This window comes from Gobio gobio (genome assembly GCF_949357685.1).
Source record: "Gobio gobio genome assembly, chromosome: 20".
NCBI classification, from domain to species: Eukaryota; Metazoa; Chordata; class Actinopteri; order Cypriniformes; family Gobionidae; genus Gobio; species Gobio gobio.
This window is the reverse complement of record NC_137113.1, coordinates 32421951-32447262: the sequence shown is the minus strand read 5'-3', so window position 1 is coordinate 32447262 and position 25312 is coordinate 32421951. Positions and strand designations below refer to the sequence as shown.

The window sequence follows — 25312 nt, the reverse complement described above, 5'->3', positions numbered from 1 at the left end:
AGACCCAGCCCTGGCTTTTCTCTGTCCAGTTCGCGTCCTGCGCGTCTATGTTGACAGAACGCAAAGCTTTAGGACCTCAGAGCAGCTCTTCGTCTGTTACGGAGGACAGCAGAAGGGAAAGGCTGTCTCCAAGCAGAGGATGGCCCACTGGATAGTGGATGGCCGCAGGCTCGTGGCGCCTCGCTGCCAGATATTTGTAGAGCTGCGGGCTGGGTGACACCAACACGTTCGCTAGGTTTTATAGCCTACGTGTGGAACCGGTTGCTTCTTGTGTGCTCGCTTCCCATAGTCAGCAATACTGAAGCTCTTGTTCTAGTGTCGGCTTGCTGCGCCACTCCCTTCCCCATGGAACGGATACGTGCGCTATATTCTCCAGTCGAGTTCCCAGGATTGGTGAACCCTGTTGAGTCCTCCGCACCCCTCGGCAGTCGGATGTGGCGGAGCCAGGTCTGGCACTTGTATGCATTGGTGGAACTTGTGTCAGACTGGGTTCCGTATGTCGTGACCCCTACGGCGGTCCCATATGTGTATTCTCCACGGTACAGCTCCCTACGGCGAGCTCGTGTCTTTCCCTTGGCAGAGTTTCTCTGCCGTCTCAGTACGGTGTCGTTCCCCCACCAGTAATAGGCCGGGGCCACCTCTGGGACTTCCGTATGTTGTGCTGCCCACGGCCAGCCCATACGTGTACTCTCCACATGGTAACTCCCTCCGAGCATGATGTGGCTTACGCAGCGTCCCTCCGGGCACGCTTTCCCAGCATTATCCAATAAATCTGCTGAATGGGTCTTGCGGAACAGCAGTGTGACTCTCCCTGCGTGAATCTCCCCGCCCGCATCAGAACGGGGTCTGAGGGGCTCTCGCTGGGCGCTGGAAGTGGTAGTAACTGTGGCGTTTTCCATAGGGATCCCAATTCGTCGGTACTACCGACGTACGCCGTAGTGACCGACTGAAAGGGAACGTCTCGGTTAGGTATGGTAACCCTCGTTCCCTGAAGGAGGGAACGGAGACGTACGTCCCGTCGCCACAGTTCCTTCCATCACTGCAGGGCTGAGCCACTAGTTCGGCTCCTCAGTGAAAAACATCAGTGCGATGCTCTCGCTTCCTATTTATACCCGCGGCGCGGGGCGGAGCGCGAGATGCAAATCTCGCACGCCAATGGCCCATTGGCCTCTTCTCTAAATCTCGAAGCTGATAGGGGCTCTCTAAAGTGATCCCAATTCGTCTGTATTACCGACATACGTCTCCGTTCCCTCCTTCAGGGAACGAGGGTTACCATACGTAACAGAGACATTAACTATCTGTTTTCTATCTTTCACTCAGGAGCAAAAATATGCCTTTAAACTTTAAAGAAATAAAGATTTTACATTTATCGTGATAATTATCGATATCGACTGATATGGAAAATTATATTGTGATAATTTTTTGGGGCCATATCACCCAGCCCTATTCTATATAATATATTAATTTCACCTTTTAAGTTGAATTACTGAAATAAATTAACTTTGCACAATATTCTAATTTTTCGAGTTTCACCTGTATGTGCATACTCTCTGAAAGACTGTTTCTGAGCTCTGTCTGAGAGACTCGCAACATGCAGCCGCTACTCATAGAGAGTACTGAACTGATTGTTTTTTGCCGCCTAATTGTGCTTGAAATTTAAATACACATTCCTATGTGTCAATGTGACCGTCGGTCTTAAAGAAAAAACAAAAAAGAGAGAAAATCTCTCACTGATCTTGACTGAATCACTTTTGTAACTTTAATAAGAATAAATGTATATTTAATAAAGACTATGCATTTTTTATACATTTGATTACATTTTATGTTGTATTTCTAGTACTTGGAATTTTTCAGGTAGATCTATTTCATTTGTCTTTATTCTGTTGTAGTTGGGTTTCTTTGCTCTTTCTTTATCACTGTTTATTTGTCTTCAGTAAGCTTGAGAGTTTTTTTAAGGCTAGTATTAGTTTTTAAAATTATATTGAAAATGGTGATACGAATTATTAAATTTCAGTGGTATCAAAAATTAAGATAACATAACCTTATTCAAAGCAAACATAACTATATTGTGATTGTGATATATATATATATATATATATTAGGGCTGGGCAAATTAACGCGTTAACGCGGGCGATTAATTTTTTCAGCTTAACGCAATTAAAATATTTAACGCAAATAACGCATTGTCCGTTTTTATATCCATTTTTGCTTAGCATTACATGATCATCACGCTCTTATTCATGTAAATGCTTCCAAGCGTGACAAGACACAAGCGAACGCGCTGTATGCCAAAGTCCTGTGTGTGTGTGTGTGTGTGTGTGTGTGTGTGTGTGTGCAGGGCCGGCGTTTGCTATACTGTGCGTTCACACCGCCGCCGGCGAGAGCGTCAAACTTCGCTCTGGCCGCCCTGCCATCGACGCTGTAGAAAGATTCGTGGACGCGCTGCCGCTCTGACGTAGATCGAATGCTTGGTCTTTTTTGAAACGGCATTTAAAGGGGCTGCAAAGCAAACATTCATGTTGACCGGCATTTGTGCTGACTGACCACAAGTAGGGTATAACCGTATAATATAACCTCATGAAATAATTTAAATGTGAAAGTTTAAAAAAAGCAGATCGATGGAAAGAACTTAACAATTATAGTTACATGTTTGCTAACGAAATAAACCAATTAAAAGCCATTTGTGTGGTGGATAAATAATGTTGCACGTCTTCTTATCAAACCCGCCGCACCAGCAGTGATCAACCTCCTCTATTTTGCTTGGGAACTAATGTGGTCGGAACCGAAGTTTACAGCGCTGCGTTCTCTAGAATCATCTCAAGCGGAGCACTACTACATTCCCATTGGTTGCCGCCGGCTGCCGCCGAACCGCGTCATAGCTCATTACCATAAAGTTGACCTGACTTCAACTCTCCTTGACGCCCAAATCGTCCAAGACGCGCCGCGCCGCTCTCGCCGGAGCTCGCCGCCGGGCTCCCATTGAGAATGAATGACTTCCGGCCACTTTGACGCTCTCGCCGGCGGCGGTGTGAACGCACAGATAGGCGAGCTAGGCGGTTGCCTAGGGCGACAAATGTGTTGGGGGCGCAGCCAGGCGCCCTCTAGTGGCGCCCTTAAACTTACTTCCCATTAAGCATAGAATTAAAACAAGCGAAATAAAACATACTGTTTATTAAACATGATCATCCTTGGGCGCCCCCTCAGCCGCAAGTTTAATTACTTAACCTGATTATTAGATTGAATTGAAAGTGAATATTGTCTAGCACAGGCGTTATGTCAGGCAAGTGCTCAGCACTGGCGCGTTCTTCAAAAATGAAGCGGTCTAAACCCTCGAGTACACAGGGACGGAAAAAGAGAAAGGCAGACGATCAAAAGAAAGCCCAGTATAGAGGTAAGTCTTCTCATCTCAGCCATAAAGGTGTCAAACGAAATAAATTTACTTCGTATTATCGATATTATCAACTAATATTGGACGGCATTGGACGTTTTATTGCTGTCACTAAGCTATCACTAGCTAGCTAGTTATCTACATATTACTACAAATTTCACTGACAATAAGGAAATCCAGATGAGCCAAATTTTAATGCTGCGTCAATTTTCAAGGTGAATAGAAATGCCAGAAACAACTGTTCATCTTTTATTATTTAAGATAGGGATAGAGCTACAAGAACTTATATATTTTAATTTTGTAGTGGTAAGTACAGTGTATCCATAATAGCACTTTTGTTTGTAGAGGGTATAGTTAATCCAGTTTATGGGTCATCATTTGCTTAAGTGTCTTTACAGGTGCTTAAGAGAGTTTTTGCACAGTTTTTGGAGTTAATATTTGGTAAATATCCTTGAACATTCTTTCTAGCATTTGTGTATGACCAATGTATTGCAGTTGATCCTTCAAGTCTTAATTTTCTTGATTAAGTGTTGGAGTGACTATAAAAGCATTTTTGTTTGTTCATCCATAGTTTGAGTCATAATTTGTTAAATATCCTCCAACGTTCTTTGTAGCATTTTTGTATGTGCAATTTATTAGAGTGTATCATTTAAGTCATAATTAGCTTTTTAAGTCTTGGAGTAACAATAGGAGCATTTTTGTTTAAATAGTTTTTATAAATACTTAACCCATTTGTGCCCAATTTTTTCTGAATGGCATGTTCAGCATTTATTTTCCCCAGGTTTTTGCATTTTTTCTTGAAAATTCGTATTTGAATCTGTGGCAACTATAGTTGCCGGTGGGCAAAATGTCGTATGCACCCCTTCAATGTCAAATATGAATAAGAGGAGAACATTTAGCATCTAACTCAAAATAACTGCTTTCAACAGATCAATCTTTATTCATAATCAAATTTATTATGTTTGACAAAAACTATAGATCTGTTGTAAGATGTGTTTTGTTTGGATGATTCTAGAGACCTTCATGATTATGTTGATATATATATATGTCAACAAAAAATACTTATTAGTAACATGAAAATTACCTTTCTTTGGGAGGGTTTGCCTTCGCTGTGCTCCCTGGAAGTAGGGGTAGGAAGTTGGCAGTCTCATGTGACAGGAAGGAAGTTAATATTTTTTTTTTCTTCTTGAAATCCTTTATTTGGTTGTCTGCTTGTGTGTCATTAAGATGTAAAACATGGATAATATCTAGAAAAATACTTACAGAAGGAAAATGACAACTATACACTGGCAACTATAGTTGCCGGTGGGCTTAACAATTAAGGGGGGGGGCACAAAACTCAATCTCGCCTAGGGCAACCAAAGAGCTAGAGCCGGCCCTGTGTGTGTGTGTGTGTGTGTCAGTGTCCTGTCTGTGTGGATGCGTCTCGTGTCAGCTAATCAAGGGACACACACACACACACACACTCGACGCATAGATAGACTCGCGTCAGTTTCCTGCTCACATCGAGTTCTCTTTTGCTCTTGAACAAACAATAACACAGAGGATTTTGAGTATTCTCATATTAGGAGTCTTAAATTAGTTAAATAACGTCTTAAATGAACTTAAAGAGTTGTGAGGAAATGAGATGCGCGGGACAGCGCGTGAGATCCGCGGCTGTTCTTAAAGTGACAGGAGCTCTGATGATGCCTGTCATTAATGTTCATCAAAGAACAACGGGAACAGAGTGTAGCTTTAATGATGATTCATCTATATTTAATTTATTATTTATGCAGTTAAGAAAGATAACTATTACATTTCTGTATGTCTAACAGGGAAGGCCATGGGTATATAACATTTATTATTTTGGGTTTATGTAAAGATTGTTTTAAGTTCACTTAAATTAAAAGTTGTTTTTTTAAAGCCTAATAAATGTTGAAATTGGGAGCTTTCAGTTATACTGTAATGTAACGTCATTAATGTTTCATAGACACTTTAGTATCAGTGATACTGGCCTTCATTCATAAAAATATGACAATACAACACATATTTAAAATATGCTGTCTTTAAATTGTTTATACATTAATTTGGAGAGTAACTGAAATTATTACAATATCAAAATATTAAAACCGTAAAATATTAAAAACTTGCGATTAATCGCGATTAATTACAGAAAAAAGTGCGATTAATTAGTTAATTTTTTTTAATCGATGCCCAGCACTAATATATATATATATATTTATATATATATTAGAGGTGGGCCTTTATCGGCGTTAACGTGCTGCATTAACGTGAGATTCTTATCGGGCGATAAAAAAAATTCCGCCGTTAATCTATTCTCAAAGTTGGGTTGGGAGCTGGGTCTATACTACGCAAGCTATGATGACTTTCACCTTGATATTTTAGCGCGGATGTATACCTAGACGAATTGCACTGTAGGGGGCGAGTCTTCGAACCTGTGTGTATGCCTACTGTGAAATTACCACATCAAACGTGACGTGCTAACATGGATACAGCTATGAAGCCGCTGGGTTTGCTTCAGGGAAAATGTATTTTTAAGAAGCTTCCCAATGGAAACCACGACAAGACTAAGGTTGTTTGCACCTTGTGCAATGCGGAATTAGTTTACTGTAGGAGTTCTTCCAGTCTCAAGTACCACCTAAATGCAAAGCATCCCTTAGATAATGCGGAAAATGCTGGGCCAAGCACTGATGTAGTGTAGGGGAAGAGTCGTCGTCAAACTACTATGTTTGAGTGCAACCGAGGCAAGCCCGTCAGCACAGCTCTATCAAGTCAAGTCAAGTCAAGTCAAGTCAACTTTATTTATATAGCGCTTTTAACAATGTAGATTGTTTCAAAGCAGCTTTACAGTGTTAAACAGGAAATTTTATTCAGCTGTATAGCCATTCTGGAAAAAACGCTGATGTCATCAGTTCATTTCAATTATCATACAGTGACAGTGTGGGCTTTAGATCAATAATTCGATCAGTAATTTAGTTTAAATGGTTAATTTAGTTTATTAATTAGATTTATTTCGATGTTTAGTTGAAAAATTTAGTGAAAAATTTATCAGCCAAGATAACTAATCTCCTCGCTCAGTGGATTGCCACCAGCTGCCGGCCCATCAGCTTGGTTGAAGATGATGGGCTCGAGCTTGTTCTCCAGGCGGCCACAGGTGACCCATCTTACAAACTACCTGCGAGGCGAACTATCATGAGGAGAATACATGACCAGCACGCCACAGAGAAAGCCGCAAAAGATGAGAAGATGGTAGAGGCGAGGTGTGTAGCACTGACTGGGGACCATTGGTCATCTGTCAACAACGATAACTACCTCGGCGTCACTGTACACCTCATCGCTTTAGGTAGGCTACGTTAAGTAATTTTAAATTACATAATTTTATTTAATTACTTAGCCTATTCATTACCACGACACCACGTATTACCACCACATTATGTTTGCTTCTTGATGATTGCTAGTTGTTTACTACTAGTAGTGTACTTATTCTGATCTATTTTGTCTGTCCGTTAGGTGTGATGAAAACAGAGGAGCGTCACTTTGCAGAAGCGTGTGCCAGGCAGTTTCTCAACGTCGCTAATCAGTGGGGGATAGCTGACAAAATCAGCACTATTGGAACAGACAGCGCTCCTAATATGGTGGCAGCAGGGAGGATACTGCCATTCGAGCATTTGCCCTGTGTTGCGCATGTTGTACAGAGAGCTATTGTAATGTCACTTCGGGAAGGTGGTTTTTATGGTGCACTGGCCAAGTGCCGTAAAGTGGTCGGACATTTCAAACAGAGTCCGGCCAACTCAGATGAGCTGAATGTCCAGCAAGCCTCCCTTGGACAAGTTCAGGAGCCACTCGTGCAAGATGTTCCAACACGGTGGAATTCCACCCTTGAGATGATCAAGCGCGTGAGGCGCAACAGAGACGCACTGCACACAATGCTGTCTCAGCAGAAGCACAATCTGGCCCTCCCAACAAATGCTGAATATGAGAAGTTGGCAAAGCTAGAGAAACTGCTGGAGGCATGCAGGTATGGTCTACAAAGATAGCGGGTTCATGAATTGGCATACAAGTTCTTTTAAATGTCACTTTAAAAATGTGTAATCTGAGTTAAATGAATCAGTCATTAATTATTTATTGCTCTGTTTCTGTGTGTGTGTGTGTGTGTGTGTGTGTGTGTGTGTGTGTGTGTGTGTGTGTGTGTGTGTGTGTGTGTGTGTAGGTACATCACTGAGCTCCTTGGTGGGGATAAGTATGTATCCTGCTCTGTGGTTCTACCTGCCCTGTGCCACCTCCAGCACGCAATGAAGATCTCAGATGATGATCCTGCCTATATTGTGCGATTCAAGGCTGCCTTCACCAAGGACCTCAACCAGCGGAGGGAGAATATGAACCTGGAATGGCTTAAGGTATGTCAGACCAGAAGATAACTGCATTGTTTGACCATTATAGACTGTTAAGCCAGTAGATCGGTCAATGAATAGATTAATGAGTCATGAAGAAATATGGAGGTTGGATTTGGAAAGTGAAATTTTCATCAATCGATAATTATTATTTTTTATTCATCAAAGGTGGCGACTGTTCTAGATCCACCATTTAAGGACCTCAAGTGCTTGCCCAGAGCAGAAAGGCAGTCAGTGTGGGCAAAGCTAAGTGAGTTGGTGAAGGGAGAAAAACCTGCTCTGCAGCCACTCGGGGAGGAGAACCCTGAGCCACCAAAGATGAAAACAGCCCTGCTACTGATAGGATCAGACTAAGAATCATCAGATGAGGAGACACCAGAAGACAATACTGTGGAGAGGAACAAGGTAGAGCCCAGTGCCAGTCTAGATCAGTGTCCACTGAAGTGGTGGTCAGAGCACACTGCTGTCTATGATAAGATGGCCCAAATTGCCTGTACTTGGGGACTCCTACCACAACTGTCCCATGCGAGAGACTTTTTTCTTTAGCAGGCCATATTGTGGAAGAGGAGATCTAGTTTGTCACCAGAAAATGTGAACAAGCTGGTCTGCTGAGTGACTGGTGGAAGAAGGATAAATAGAGCTTGGACTGATTGACACAAAGCTACTGACTGTAAACAGTTCATCACCACCTCTTGTGTACTAGGTCTACAGTTCAAAATTCATGTTTAACTGAATAAACAGTTTGTAAACACAAGTCTTAAACACATCTTATTGAAATTAATTTATTTTCATCACCAATTTAGCATAGTAGAACAGCTTTCTCAAGCAGTTTGTGATGCATTTTGGAAACAGAAGATGAGCCCCTGGTCTAATGCGCCACCTGGCTTGAGAAACCCGCAAACTCGCAAAGACTTACTTTTAGTCATTATTTGGGTAGCACACATATTCTGAATGCCTTCGGCAGAATTCATATGAGCCATTTTAATCTAGATTAATTTAGGAATGAATCTATATTAAAAAGTTAATCTATGCCCACCACTCAGGGTTCCTACACAATTTTCATTTCAAAATTCCATACTTTTCCAGACTCGAATTTCCAGACTTCCTACAGATTTTTCCGACCATATTTAACTTGTTCTGATAAAATGTTTTCAAATTCAACTGCTAACAAGTGTTACATTCTAAAGATTTAGTATTGGCGTTTTTGCCTTTTATTAGGATAGGAAAGTAGCTAGACAGGAAGTAAGGTGGGAAAGAGAGGGGGGCGGGATTGGGAAAAGTCCACGAGGCAGGAATCGAACTCGGGTCTCCCGAAGCACAACAGCACTACATGGCGACGCACTTACCCACAATGCTATCGGCGCCGACAAGTATGTTACACTCGGAGTCAAAACCTCTATGTAGGCTATCTAATATTTAGAAATCCTATATTAAAATATTGCCTTTTGTGACCTTAACGATCAAAATGCTAAATCAGTCACAATTTTTTTAAAGGGTTATTAATTTACCCAAAAATTTAATTTCTATCATAATTTACTTACCCTCATGTCATTCTAAACTAATAAGACTTTTGTTAATCTTGGAAATCTTGGACACATGAAGATATTTAAAGGATTAGTTCACCTCAAAATGAAAATGTCCTAATCATTTACTCACCCCAATGCCATCCAAAATGGCAACCAACTCAGTTTGTTGCTCAAAACCTTAATTTATCTTTCACTGAAGAAAGTAAGTCATGGATATCTTGGATGGCATAGAGGTGAGTAAATGATTAGGACATTTTCATTTTGGGGTGAACAAGTCCTTTAATAAAGGGACTGAAATCTCTCAGATTTAAAATATTTAAAATGTTAATATAATAAAGTCTTATGGTTTTGAAAGACATAGGGGTGAATAAATGACACATTTTCATTTTGGGTGTACTATTCCTTTAAGGACTCCACTATCGACTCTGTTTTATCCTCAAACCCAACTTGCTTTCTCAAACTACAAAGTGCTGTGTTAACCACTGTTGAACTGAGAAAAGGAAGGAACACACAGGCCTGACCTTTACTGCCATAGCTAGGCTACAAGTTATTCATTCATTGAAAAAAACGATTGTGTATATATTTATTATGTACATTTAGAAATTCTTAATTTTATATTTAGAAAATGAAATAGGGACAATAGTCTGGAAACATAAATATTTTTCCATACTCTGATTTATTTTTTCCATACTTTTCCAGACCTGGAAATTACTCAAATCAAATTCCATACTTTTCCAAACCCCGTAGGAACCCTGACCACTAATATATATATATATATATATATATATATATATATATATATATATATATATATATATATATATATATATATATATATATATATATATATATATATATTATCGTGAAATAAAATGACTTTAATCATGATATAAGATTTTGGTCATATCCCCCACCCCTACATCAAATGTATCTGATTTGCAAAAAAATATATACAAATTTGATAGCTAGTCCAATGCTTTAACTGTCATGAGAATGTCACATTGCAAAAATTGTTCCTACTAAAAATAGGGTTAATTTATGAACAACAATATCTTTATGAGATTCAGCTTTTTTCGACTTACCCAAAGGGCTTTTGATGGGCTCTATGGTGGCATCAGTGGGCAGAACCGCACTACCATCTTTGAATGTATCCTTCGGTATAGCAGTTGCAGATGGGTCAGTTGAGTTTTTTGAATATGAAGAGTTAATTTCTGCCCTCAAGTCATTAGTCGCTTCTGTTGTTGATCGTGACTGGTTAGTAGGTGCGTTATCAGTAAAAGTGAAGGGATATGGGCTCAGATCGGTGCTCAATGGAGTCGGATCAGTGATGCTCTGTATCGTGCTTTTAGAATCAGTCACTGAAGGAAAGGAAAATACAAAGAGAATTAGAACGCGACACGGATGTCGGTCTGAACTGGTCCTAAAACGGCGAAACCTTTCTTTATGCAGAAGCAGCTTAATTTATTTTGATTTAGGGGGAGAAATATGATGTAGAAATGTTACTGACATAAATTCATCCTCTTACCCGCTGAACTTATGATGGGCTCATTGGTTGCATCAGTGGGGGAAACAGCACTTCCATCTGTGAAAGTGACATTCAGCACGTCGGGTGAAGGTGAAACCGAAGAGTTTGTTGAATCGGTTGAGTGGTGTTGTGCAGTGTTCTGACAAGTTGTTTGACGAAAAACAATAGGGATCAAAACTAACTGGAAAACACGGCAGAAAACACCCTTCGACATTTGTTGAGGATATCTGTTAATTCGGGATGACTTTAGATAGTAATCCCCTCAATAAGATGTCTCAAAAGTCGTTTGCACTCTGTCATTTCATAAGCATTCAATTGTATAATGAAGTAATTTACAATCTACTTTACTCAAATCACACAGACACATTAGCGTCCAGTCCGTCGTCAAGGAAATGTAAACGCTGAGCGATGCATGCTTCTTCTTCTGGTTTTTATCGGCAGTTTACAAACGAGGTGCATTACCGCCATCCTCTGGACTGAGGTGTGAACTTATTGGGATGTCAGTTTTTTTATAATATATTTTTTGAACATTAACAGAAAGGCTTTCATAACTGAAAAATTTACAAACAAGACTGAGCATACATTCAAAAAGTAGGGGCGTAAGGAGTTTTATTATTATTATAAAACCAAAATCTTCCGGCTACAAATATAATGCTTTGACACTTTTCATTCCTTTCAGTGTTTCCATATATAAGAACAGTATTTATCTGAAATAGAAAGCTTTTGCAACATTGTACCAACGTGCAAAAAATATTTTGGGAAAGAACTTAAAGAAAGTAATACATTTATTCAGTAAGGATGCATTGAATTGATCAAAAGTGACAGTAAATACATTTATAATGTTACAAAAGATTCTATTTAAAATGCTGTTCTTTTGAACTTTCTATTCATCCAATAATCCTGAAAAAAAATGTTTTACACAACTGTTTTCAACATTGATAATAATCATAAATGTTTTTTGAGCAGCAAATCATCATATTAGAATGATTGACATGTTCTAACATGTTAACTGAAGAGTGATGCTGAAAATTCAGCGTTGAACAAATTTATTTTAAATGTATTTAAAATAAATTTTAAAATAGCCTATATATAGTTATTTTACATTTTAATAATATTTCACAATATTACTGTTTTTTATTAGTATTTTATTAGTATTTTAATAAAATAATTGTAGCCTTGGTTAGACTTCTTCTAACAACATAAAAATTCTTATTGATCAAAAACTATTGGACAGCAGTATATATTGTGAGACTGAGATGTTATCTGAAGGTCTTTTTTGTATGTTAATATTTTATTTTGGGATGAATGCAGCTCCAGTTATTGGATCTTTGGATGCATCTATATATATCGGTATTGAGTCATCATAACTGCACTGTGAAAAAAAAAAAGTTGAGAGAACTTAAAAGTTTAAGGCAACCAGCTGCAGAACATTTTTTAGTTTTCTCAACTTAGGGTCAATTAGTTGTACAAACTTTTTTCATGTTAACTAGTTGAATAAACTTTAAAAGCTGAATTTGTCATTCAAAACATAAGTTGGATTTTTTACAGTGTGTTATATACTGTTGGAAATTTTGATATATGCCTCTAGATTTTACGTCTTTTGCTTTCATCTTTACTAGAAAACAGAATAACTACCACGGTGGGATAGCAGTCTTTTTTGCAGCATACAGTCTATCTATTTTGCCTCTTTTCCCCCACTCCTTCCAAAGCTACTGATGTTAGTATGGCCATACTCCCAACATTCTTCAAGTACCTTTTGTGTAGGTTGTGTTATTTCATGCCCCTGCAGTTTTGTCCAGTATGGTTAATTTGAGCTGACTGATCTTTAATGGCATCTCCCCTACTTCTACTTGCACCTACAGCTCCACAACACAAACATTTTTTTGTTTGTGATTTTCTTCTACCATTTTTTGAATATAATAATTTTAGTAATTTTAGTGTCGAACCATACCCCTAAATATCTTATGACTAGGGATGCTCATTTCGGTTTATTTTCCCGACCGACAACCGCCGCTCATTATCCGATTATTAACCGTTAACTGATTAGATTACAATATTGAATTGGCATTAAATAAAAACACAATTGACGAGTGTCTGTGACCCGTTAAAAAGACACTTTTTTCACTGGTTTATTTTACCGTGCAAACAGCAGCATACAGATCAGATCAACAACAGAACTTGGATTCACAAATTATCAAATTTTCACAACAGAGTTTCTGACAACAGAGAAAAACAGAATAAATTATAAATAAAAAGCATAAAATAAATAGGCCTACACTTCATATTTTTCCACTTTAATAATTACCAAATTAAGATGACAAAACAAAAATACACAGAATCCGTTTGAAGCTTTGAAGAACCAAAATTTTTTTTCCCAAAAAAAAACGAAAGTTTTTTTCCCATCAGAATAAGTTTTTTTCGTCAAATAAAAATAGCAGGCCTACCTCAATCCACATCATGCAGACATCATCCAGCTCAGTTCAGTTCTCATACAATGGTGTCAATGCAGTCAAATCAATAATATTGTTGAATATTAAGTGTTCCCAACTTAGCAAGCCAAAGGCGACAGTAGCATGGAACCAAAACTCCATCAGGTGACAGAATGGAGAAAAAAAAAACCTTGGGAGATACCAGGCTCATGCAGTCCAGTTCTCCTCTGGCCAAGGAACGAACAGTGTATGATTATGATTCAGGCAGCATTACAGGTCAGAAGTCAGATTGGATCTGAACATTCAGAATATTTATCCAGTTCCATGGTTGAAGATCAGAGTAATAACGCCGGTACACTGTAAAAACGTATTGGTTACGTATGTAACCCTCGTTCCCTGAGGAGGGAACGGAGACGTACGTTAGTGACTAACGAATGGGGGTTTCGCTTAGAAGCCAATCATCTTCGAGTATTCAACAGCGCCCAATGGCAGTGCCAATGCCATGGGCATGCGGAATTTGCATGCGTAACTCCGCCCCACCTCGTGGGTATATAAGGAAGTACGCTGGCAACATCGCATTATGTTACTGCTGCAGGAGCCAAGACTGAACTCCGCGTTCCAGGCAGCACAGCTGACGTGGCAAAGGAAACGTACGTCTCCGTTCCCTCCTCAGGGAACGAGGGTTACATACGTAACCGAGACGTTCCCTTTCGTTCAGTCACTACGACGTACGTTAGTGACTAACGAATGGGGGTTCCAATACAACAACGCCACTCAGCTGTCATCCAGTGCCCTGCGTAAGTGTGAGTACCCTGTCGTAAGACTAGTACGGACGAAGGACTCCCACTTATCACAGGATTACCAAGGTACACTGGGAAGCATATCCCAGTGAGGGAATGCCAAGATGCCTACCCGTGGGGAGGACTTAGAGAATACACATATGACCCGCTAAGGGCTGCATATGGAAGAACTCTAGGGTACCAGCCGAAGGTGGATTTTTAACCCTAGGGGTGGCAGGGACTTGCCAAGGGAAAGACACCTGCTCGCTGAGGAGGCTTACGGTGGAAATACTCGTGTGGGGGTCGCCGGAGGGGAACCATGCACACGGAGCACCTGGCCGGACATGAGGGTCTGGGCTCGAAAGGGCAGACTGAACTGATGTCGGCGTGAGCAGTGCTGGAGGAGCTCAGGGCTCTCGGGGAGCTCACCTGAGGGAAAATATCGCACGTATCCAGTCCTTGGAGTGGAATGGCGAGCAAGCGAAGACACCTGAGCCTGGCCCATTACCGGCCACCCGTAGGGGCGAGTACATAGTCGGACACTGGCTCCACTCGGAGATTGTAGAATCTGGCGAATGTGTTGGGTGTCGCCCAGCCTGCAGCTCTGCAGATGTCTGTTAGCGAGGCGCCATGCGCTAGAGCCCAAGAGGAGGCCACACTCCGGGTGGAGTGTGCCCTCACACCAAGGGGACATGGTCGACCTTGCTGCTGGTAAGCCAAAACAATGGTGTCCACTATCCAGTGAGACAACCTCTGCTTTGAGAGAGCACTTCCCCTCCACTCTCCACCATAACAGACAAAGAGCTGGTCTGAGGTCCTGAAACATCACGTACTGTCTACATAGGCGCGGAGAGCGCGTACTGGACAGAGCAATGCCAAGGCTGGGTCTGCCTCCTCCAAAGGCAGCGCTTGCAGGTTCACCACCTGATCTCGGAACGGAGTGGTAGGAACCTTGGGCACATATCCGGGCCGAGGTCTCAGGATCACGTGAGAGTTAGCCGGCCCGAACTCAAGGCACGCTTCGTCAACCGAAAATGCTTACAGGTCCCCGACCCTCTTAAACGAGGCCAATGCGGTCAGCAGAGCCGTCTTCATAGACAAGAACTTAATCTCAGCCGACCGCAAAGGCTCAAAGGGAGGCCTCTGCAGAGCACTAAAGACCACTGAGAGGTCCCAAGAGGGAACGAGAGGAGAGCAAGGAGGATTCAGTCTCCTCGCCCCCCTCAGGAACCTGATGATCAGGTCGTGCTGACTTACCTTTTTGTCTCCCAGGAGATCGTGGTAGGCTGATATTGCGGCCACATACACTTTAAGGGTGGAAGGAGACAGCCTTCGCTCCACCCCCTCCTGGAGAAACGATAGCACGGACCCGATCGGGCATTTCCAGGGGTCTTCTTGGCGGGAAGAACACCATGTGACGAAGAGGTTCCACTTCAACGCATAGAGACGTCGCGTAGACTCAGCTCTAGCGGAAGTGATGGTAGCGACCTCCGCAGGTGGAAGACTACTCAAACCTGCCGCGTCCCGTCCAGAAGCCACACGTGGAGCTTCCAGAGCGCTGGACGCGGGTGCCAAAAGGTGCCCCGTCTCTGAGTGAGGAGGTCCGGTCTCAGAGGAATAGGCCAGGGAGGGGCTGTCGCAAGGAGTAGAAGTTCTGGGAACCAGGTCTGGCCGTGCCAATACGGGGCGACCAACATGACCTGCTCCTTGTCCTCCCTGATCTTGCACAGTACCCGTGCAAGAAGGCTCACTGGGGGAAACGCATACTTGCGTAGCCCTGACGGCCAGCTGTGCGCCAGTGCATCCGTGCCAAGGGTGCCCTTGATCAGGGAATAATACAGGGAGCAATGGGAAGAGTCCTGGGAGGCAAACAGATCTACCTGTGCGTCGCCGAACCGTTCCCATATCAACTGGACCATCTGGGGGTGGAGTCTCCACTCTCCGGGGAGAGGCTGAATCCGTGAGAGCTCGTCGGCTGCACAGTTCAGGTCTCCGGGGATGTGGATAGCACGAAGGGACCTCAGGTGCTTCTGACTCCACAAAACGAGATGGCGGGCGAGTTGAGACATACGGCGGGAGCGTATACCGCCCTGGTGGTTGATGTACGCTACTACGGCCGTGTTGTCTGTCCTGACTAGTACATGTTGACCCCTCAGCAACGCTCGGAAGCGGTGCAGGGCGAACCGTACTGCCAGTAACTCGAGGCAATTGACATGCAGAAGGCGCTGGGGTCCTATCCAGGAGCCCGCGGCTGCTTGTCCATTGCACATGGCACCCCAGCCCGTGGAAGATGCATCTGTTGTTACAACAACATGCCTGGAAACTCGTTCTAAGGACACTCCGGTCCGTAGAAAGCTGAGGTTCGACCACGGGGTGAGTGTCTGTAAGCAGGCCCGAGTCACTTGTACCCGGAGCGTGCCAGACCGCCATGCCCATCTCGGGACTCGATCGTGTAGCCAGTGCTGAAGCGGTCTCATATGAAGCAATCCGAGCGGCGTGACCGCGGCTGCAGATGCCATATGCCCCAGGAGCCTCTGAAATAGTTTCAGTGGAACCGCACTCTTGCCCTCGATTTGACGAAGGGAAGTCAGCAGAGACTGCGCACGCTCGCTCGAAAGCTGCGCGCACATGGCGACCGAGTCGATATCCATACCGAGAAAAGAGATCCTCTGCGCGGGGCAAAGTTTGCTCTTCTCCCAGTTGACCCGAAGGCCCAGACGGGCTAGGTGATGGAGCACCAAATCTCTGTGTCCGCAAACCTGCTCTCGAGAGTGACCCAGTATGAGCCAGTCGTCGAGGTAATTCAGGATGCGAACCCCGTGCTGCCGAAGGGGCGCAAGGGCTGCCTCGGCAATCTTCGTAATGATAGCCCGAATGGTAGAACTGCGTACTGATATGCCCGCCCCTCGAAAGCAAACCGTAGGAACGGTCTGTGTCGAGGTGGAATGGAGACATGGAAGTAGGCGTCCTTCAGGTCGATCGCTGCAAACCAATTGTCCGGACGAACGCATTCAAAAAGGCGTTTCGCTGTCAACATCTTGAACGGAAACCGGTGAAGGTAACGGTTCAAGACGCGCAGGTCCAGGATTGGTCGTAGCCCACCGGTCTTTTTGGGTACAATGAAGTACGGGCTGTAAAACCCGTAATTCATCTCGGCTGGAGGGACAGGTTCGATCGCACCCTTCGCCAGTAGGGTGGCAATCTCCGCTCGCATGACGGGGGCGTTGGCCCCGATCATAGTGGAACGGACTCCCCGGAAGCAGGGAGGAACCTGCGCGAACTGAATCGCGTAGCCGCGCCTGACGGTCCGCGCGACCCAGCAGGACAGCCCTGGAAGCTGAAGCCAGACATCCAGAAACTGCACCAGCGTCATACGGAGTACAGACGTACCCGGTGTGGGCTTGCAGCGATGCAGCGTCACCGGCCCTGACATGGGAGGCTGAGGGGCGTCCCGGTGCGGGGGCACGGTTGACTGCACGTTCCACTGGGGTCTGCTCTGCCAGGAGGCTGGCGACAGAGTGGGATGCGAGTGGCGGGACCCGTGGGTGGCGCGCACCGTCATCACCGGACTCTGTGGGCTCAGGGATGGGAGTGTTAATTCTTTCTTTGACCAACATAGGGTGCTGCTGACCCGGGGGCCAGCAGCTGAACAAAGGATTCTCCCCCGGCCCTCCACCGGGGGAAGGAGTGGTCCTGCTACCATCTCCTCGAAAGAATTTCCCATCCCTGAGCCGTCCGTCTCAGGAGCGCCGCTTGGCCTGGCGTTTAGCGGGGCGCGGGGCGGCCTGAGGGGACTTGGACGCCTTCCTACGGCTTCCTCCGCGACCCGGCCCGGGTGAAGGCTGCTGCTTGGACCGGGTGGGAGGGGCGGGAGCCTTAGGAGGGCGTCCTCGGCGTGGAGCAGACTGAGGCGACTGTGCCGGCGGCTGGGTGGAGGCAGCAGCTGGCCGCCGGGGCAGTACGTGTTTGATAGCCTCAGTCTGCTTCTGGGCGATTGAGAACTGTTGGGCAAAGTCCTCAACCGCCCCGCCGAAGAGGCCGGCCTGGGATATGGGGGCATCGAGGAACCGGGTCCGCTCGGTGTCCCGCATATCGGCCAGGTTCAGCCACAGGTGACGCTCCTGGACCACATTTGTGGACATCACTTGACCCAGGGAGCGTGCGGTCACCTTCGTCGCCCGGAGAGCGAGGTCAGTGGCGGCACGCAGCTCATTTAAGAGCCCCGGATCAACTCCACCCTCGTGCATGTCCTTGAGGATCCTGGCCTGGTAGACCTGAAGGATCGCCATGGCATGCAACGAAGCGGCAGCCTGCCCCGCGGCTCTGTGCGATTTCGCCACCAAGGTTGATGTGAATCGACAGGCTTTGGAGGGGTGCTTAGGATCACCGCGCCAGGTTGAAGCGCTCTGAGGACACAGTTGCATCGCAACAGAACGTTCAACTGGGGGGACCCCAGTGTACCCTTTAGCTGCCGCCCCATCAAGGACGGAGAAGGCGGAGGAAGTCGCCGAACGGTCACGGGAAGACAACGGGGACTTCCAGGACCGCGCGAGTTCCTCATGAAGCTCGGGAAAGAAAGGTATTGGGGGCGGGGACTGACGGTTGTCAGCGCGCGCTCCCAAAAACATATCATCGAGCCTTGAGCGTTCGGGACAGGGCGGAGGGTTCCACTCTATCCCTAAGCTCGCGGCTGCCCGAGACAACATGGCTGTCAGCTCCGGGTCCGACTCGGGCAATGCTGGCGCAAACACCGTAACACCAACGCCTCTGGAAAGCTGTTCGTCTCGAAAAGCTGTCGAAGACTCAGATCAGGCTTGAAGGAGTGAAGAGATCCTCTTGGCTCCAAAGCAGAAACATAATGCGATGTTGCCAGCGTACTTCCTTATATACCCACGAGGTGGGGCGGAGTTACGCATGCAAATTCCGCATGCCCATGGCATTGGCACTGCCATTGGGCGCTGTTGAATACTCGAAGATGATTGGCTTCTAAGCGAAACCCCCATTCGTTAGTCACTAACGTACGTCGTAGTGACTGAACGAAAGGGAACTAATTAGTTCAGTTTACTTAATTAAATTGTGCAAACTTGTTGCCTTAATTCAATTAAGTAAGCATTACTTAATTGCATTAAGTTGTTCTTTCTTAAACCGTTTAAGTTTTGTCAACTTAATTCTATCTGGGATCTGAGGAAGTGTACATGAATAAATGAATTGCTTCGTTTTACTATTTTTGCCTAAGGCTTACTATTTGTCTTTTGTCAGTATAACCCCAATAATGACAGCAAGTAAAATAGTAAAGGTCGTATTAATAATAATAATAATAAAATAAATAAATTAAAAAAAAAAAATCCTTGTTACCATTGTTGTGTTTTGCATGCTGAATGTTGAAGTGTGTGTGTGACACACTCAAGCATGGCCAAATGATATTGTGACAAACATAGAGGGATTATATCAACTCAATTAAAAGGTTATGCCATAAATATTAGCAAAAATTTGTTAAAAGGTCATTATTTGACATGAAAAATAGCTGCATTGCTGCATTAATAGGAAGTTAATTACTATAATATGAATGAAGTTCCAAGTGTCCAACCAAAAGGAACACTAATCACAATTATGGTGAGAAGAAGTGGAGGAAATGAGTGATAAGTCTCGAAAAAATTGCCCCGCCTCAAAAACACTTTGCCCGTCCGCCCGCTTGTTTTTTTGCTTTGGCAAAATGGTACTCAAACCAGTCAAGTAATGTTTACTTGAGTTTTCTAAGTAACGAAGGCATAGCATGCAAATAGTTCAGATTAATTACTTGTTTTAAGTAAGGTCAACAAATTATTGGACATTAAGTATAGTTTACTAAAAAAGTCTTAGTAAGAACAACTGTTGGATTTTACAGTGTATGGAGACAGGGAATGGCACTGCAAGCGAGACACCGAGCCAGCCCTCCCACATATTACCTGTTTGTGCCCAACACATGGCAAGGAAACGGCTCCACTCAGACTCCGGCCCGTAGAAATACAAGGTCTGACCACAGGATGAAAGCCACGGTTCCATGCCCATCTCGGGACTCGGCCGCATAGCCAGTGCTGAAGCGGTCTTATATGAAGCAATCTGAGTGGCGTGACCACGGCTGCGGATGGCAAATGCCACAGGAGCCTTTGAAATAGTTTCAGTGGAGCCGCTATCCTGCCACTGAACAAATTCAAGCAGTTCAACACTGACTGAGAGTGCTTGTACCAACTCCATACAGAGAAAAGAGATTCTCTGCACAGGGGAGAGTTAGCTCTTTTCCCAGTTGAACCAAAGCTCCAGGTGGCTGAGCTCGATTGGGCCAGAATGAGCCAGTGTCGAGATAGTTGAGGATGCGAATGCCCACTTCCCTTATGGTGGCAAAAGCAGCAATAAGGCACAGCATTCTGGAGTGGGGGCCGTGAGAGTGGTGTAACACTTACTGTACCTGGCTCCATGGTTCCCGCACGGGCATGGATGAAGACGCATAAGGAGGTGTTGCAGGCTCGAACTGCATACTCCTGCCGAGTTCCCACTGTACGATTTTCAAAGTTTAATTTTCATTTAATTTTCACACTGCACGACTATCTGACGTAGCATTCAGTTGCTGCTGTGCATATTGCACGATGGATCACCGACAGGGGGTTTCACATTGCATGACTTTTATAATAGGAAGAATCACTGACAACACTCTATCTGGTCCACAAACTACGTTTCACAACCAAACACATGCAAGAAATGACAAGGAAATAACGCGAGATCACGCATGCGAGACTTGTTTTAGTATTAAAAATGATAGCCCGCAAGAAGCTTGCGATCCAAATTGTCTTGGCGCTGATTTGCAGTGAAAAGGAAAAAAAGAAAAAAAAAAGATTATGGAGGAGGAAATGGTTGGGGAGATGCGAGGAGCAAGGATTGTGTTCTGCAAAGAGATTTGGAGGTAAATAAATAAACTGCTGCTGTTTTAAAATACTGATATTCTGGTCAATAACTCCTCACCGAACATCCCGCTGTCCTTTATCTTGCTCTCTAATTGGCTGTAGGTCATCGCCGGTGTCATTTTCAGTCAAAACACATTTCGCACATGGGATTTTGAATCGCCACCAGATCCAGATATTTAGTATGCCAAATCGACGTCTCATCTGTGATTCTCTCTTTGATAATTCACACTGCGTGATTGTCACTCGTGTGAACGAGCACTGATTTGCCTATGGTTTCGGGCATTTATCGGCAATTCCGCAAAACCTGTCGGCGTGTGAAAATCGGGGCTAAAATCGTGCAGTGTGAACTCTGCATAAGGCTGGGGAAACACCATTATTATTATTATGATGCATATTACTATATTAAGGCCTGTTCACACCGGGACGATTTTCGCACGCGTTTATCGCCGACGTTTAACGCCGACGTTTAACGCCTCGGGACTAAACAATGGGCGCCAATGTGAGTGTTCACACCGACGCGCAAAACGGCAGGCGTAAAAGCGTCATTTTTAAAAAAAACGCCTCGGGTTCGTTTTTTTATTTTGACGCGGCGCGTAAAAAACTGTCCGACCAATGAGATTGGCGCTTTTGTTCACGTGCCTGGAGCTGCTGAAGTGACAGTAAAACACGACTTGGTGGCGCTCAAGCACAAAACGGTCTTGCCGAGCACACATTGATACGACGAAGAAGTAGTAAGTAGACAAAGAAGAAGATGAACTGCTAATGCTGCTTGCCAGTTAGCAAAAAGTGTGTGAATGGTTTTGTCCATATACATAATATGTCTATGGTTTTGGCAAGCACGTAAATACTGTCTCTCTTATCCTTCTGTGTGACAAGCGAGTGTCAGAGGCTTAAAGTGCCGCAGCACCACCTTGTGTACCGCGAGCGCATCGACTGAATGTGCACGTTCACTCGGCGCAGCGCCAGTGAAAATCGCTTGGGTGTGAACATTCAAGACGCGCCGAAAAACGGCACGAAAAACGCTGGCGATAAGCGCGCGCGATATTCGTCCCGGTGTGTACAGGCCTTTACATTGATTGGGTTCCTAAAACACCAGCGTGAACACGAATGTGTTGTTAAATTATTTAAATAGTAACTAAAGATAGTAGAGGATACTTGAAGTAAATATTTCACATCTAAGAAGCTTGGCTGACAAAAAAGGAAACCCCTGCCCTATATTTAGCTTAGGGGAGTGGGAGTGAAAAGGGCATGTGCTTATAGAGCAGGGGACAACAGCCAGAGTGAAAATGTGTGTGTGTGTGTGTGTGTGTGCGCGCATGTGTGTGTGTGTGTGTGTGTGTGTGTGTGTGTGTGTGTGTGCGCGTGCATGCGTTTTGTGCGTGTGTGTGTATGTGCTGTCCTAGGAAACCCTACGTTTTGAGGAGAAAATGTCCCCACAAGGATAGAAATACCAGATTTTGTTGACCATGGGGACTGCTTATAAATCATTTTTAATTATGTTTATTAAAAAATTTAAAAATGCATAAAGTTTTCTGTGAGGGTTGTGTTTAGGGGTACAGTTTGTACAGTAAAAAAATAATCATCATGTCTATGGTCTCCATAAAACGCTGGAATGTAATGTGTGTGTAAGGCCAGAAGATAATTTGTTGGAGAGACATTTGGGCTAGTGCAAAACATCTTAGACTATACATTTGTTCAGAACTGTGTGTGAAAATTGGGGGATGGCAAGTTAATTCTGTCTGCAGCTGTCACTTTTTCAACTACACCTTTTCTTGTAGTGGCACTTAAACTCTGTCTGAATTGTTGAATTATTTTAAATGACTATTTATACTACTTCCACTTATAACATTACTACTGTGCAATCAGTGCAAAGGCAATATTTTTACCTGCTCTTCCTATATGACAAAATCTTCAAATTGTAAAATACATTACAAAAATATTACTCCAAGAGAATTACCGAAACCAGCAGAGTTGGTTTCACAGGAAACATACTTTCAAATAAAATGTATAGCTTTAATGCTCTTTAAATTCCAGTGGACAAACATCCTGTTAAAGGGGTCTTTTAAATTATATTTTGGACAATATAGTGTTGTAATTAAAATACTTAATATTGTTAGAATAAAAAAAATTAAAATTAAAAAAACTATAGCTTAAATATAATCTCTTATGCTCACCAAGGCTGCATTTATTTGATGAAAAATACATTAAAACAGTAAAATTGTGAAACATTATTACAATTTAAAATAACTGGTTTTACATGATCATTCAGAAATAATTGTAATATAATTGGTTGATTTGGTGTACCAGAAACATTTATTTTCTCTTTTTTTTTTAATGGCTGCCTACGATAAACACACAGAGAAATAAAAGCCATCTGTACAGGTTCAAGAAATTTGCTTATGGCACAATGAACTGTCATCGTTTGACATAGTTTATTTAAAACAATAATAATAATAATAATATTAAACCTAAAGTTATATTGAAAGCTTACAAACTCTAGTTTTCATATTTGACTGATTTTAATACAACAGGAATATTTATCCCAGTCATAAGGCGTGTTCAGACCTGGATTTTTAAATACTGTAGTGGTGCACATGAAAAATCATGAAAGATTGGTAGAAACCTCAGTTTGTTTTCATGCCAAGAGTTCAAACAATAACATCCATTCTATTTTTTGAGAAGAAAAAAAATCTGAAAATTTTTTAAATATAAAAAAGAAATGATAGAGTCTCCATTTGTGTTGACAAATGTGATGGCTGGTTGTCATCTAGTGGAAAAGGTTAGAAATATGCCCAAACAAAATCTTACTGAAAGCAAATTTTTTGAGATATCAAACTAAAATTTGGAACACAACTTGATAAGATTTTTGGCTTTGATTTTCTTGAAGTTTTAGAGCCGAACATGTTTTATAAAATATATATTTTATATCCAATGTTAAAATGTATATTTTTACAAGTTTCATAAACTTCAACTTCTATGATTTTTAAATTTCACTTTCAGTGTCTCCTTTAAAAAGAGACCAAACTTAAGTCTGTGCTCCAAAGTATTAAAGATTTATAACGATTTAAGTTAGACATTTTATTTTCAGTTTTCACTGACAGTTAACAGAGGTGCCAAAGAAAAAGCCCAAGTTCTCTGCAGAGACAGAGTATCAGTTTCCACAACCTTGTATTTCAATACATGTGTTCAGTGTTGGGCCCATGATAAATGTCTGCTATGGATTGCATATATGGTGTGAAAGTGGGAAGGCTGCAGAATGCTGTTTTGGACTATCCCGGAGGTCTATGTGCTCCTCAATATAGAACCCCAGTGCTTGAAAAGTATGTTTAGTCATCAAACTCCCCTTTTATTAATTAACATTTTTATAATTTCAAAATCATATTTACATTCATATACATTCAGTGACTTACAAACAAATAGAAGAGAGAAAAACAAAAACATATGCAAGCTAATCTATCATATGTAGCTAATATGCTTTGAAGAATCAGTGTGGTATTAGCAGTTATGTCATTATCTTTATATGGTAAGAAAGATACTTTCCCACAAATAAAAGTGCCAGCAAACAAGGTCTTAAAAATATTAAAATCCCCCAAATGGTTAACTATGATAGTATAGTAATAGATGTCTCTAATTGGAGAGATTAGATTAAATCTTTTGAGTAGGTGAAGAACATTAATAATAACACTAATTATAATGTTTGGTCTTTGGTTACATGATAATAGAGACACAATATCTAAAGATAATGTTGGAACTGTTCAGTGTTACAGGACTGTCATTTATATCTGAGCTGAATCCAAATCATTGTTCTTCTAAAAGATCCCTTTTTTCAGTTGATGTGACGTGGTCTAATTTACAGCCAGCATTGATTCATAAAACTACTATTGACCGATTTCTTATTGTTAAAAAGCTTATGTCAAAAATATTTTTTAAATATAGTATGTCATATAGGCAAATGATACCATGGCTTGTTTAAAAATTCTGAATTCCAGAAAAGATATCCATATACCAAGGATTACATGAATCTACAAATGAATTCTCACCAGAGACAGTTAATAAGATGAGAAGAAACTGAGCCCTTCAGTCAAGGCAGCAACAATATCCTTGCCATATTTGCCCACAAGGTAAACCAAACTATTGCCAAAATTACTGGACTGAATTCACCTCATTCCAAGGCGTGCAAATCCTATTTTGGATCAGGAATGAAAAGTGACACCAAAGCAGTTCATACACCTCCTCTCTTGTACTTTCTCCAGCCCTCACTTTCCTAAACCTGATGTTCAGGCTAAAGTTAGCACACCCATGCCAGTATATAAGACCCTAGAAAGGAACTACGAAC

The 25312-nt window shown here is 42.8% G+C and overlaps 1 protein-coding gene across 3 annotated transcripts in view; it reads right to left on the bottom strand.

The window, feature by feature from the left end:
- LOC307143960 (tectonic-3-like) overlaps positions 1 to 11259 on the bottom strand; it is a 50449-nt gene extending 39190 nt beyond the window's left edge. For 2 of the 3 annotated variants that reach the window (XM_079845853.1, XM_079845854.1), the window contains exons 1-2: positions 10831 to 11256; positions 10388 to 10663 (exon numbers count right to left, since the gene is read on the bottom strand). In XM_079845853.1, the coding sequence (XP_079701979.1) occupies positions 10388 to 10663; positions 10831 to 11044 (490 nt within the window). In that variant the 5' untranslated portion in view covers positions 11045 to 11256. Of the gene's footprint in view, positions 1 to 10387; positions 10664 to 10830 lie in introns of all 3 variants that reach the window. The other variant, XM_079845852.1, reaches the window with a different exon arrangement.
- Between the last annotated feature and the right edge of the window lie 14053 nt (positions 11260 to 25312).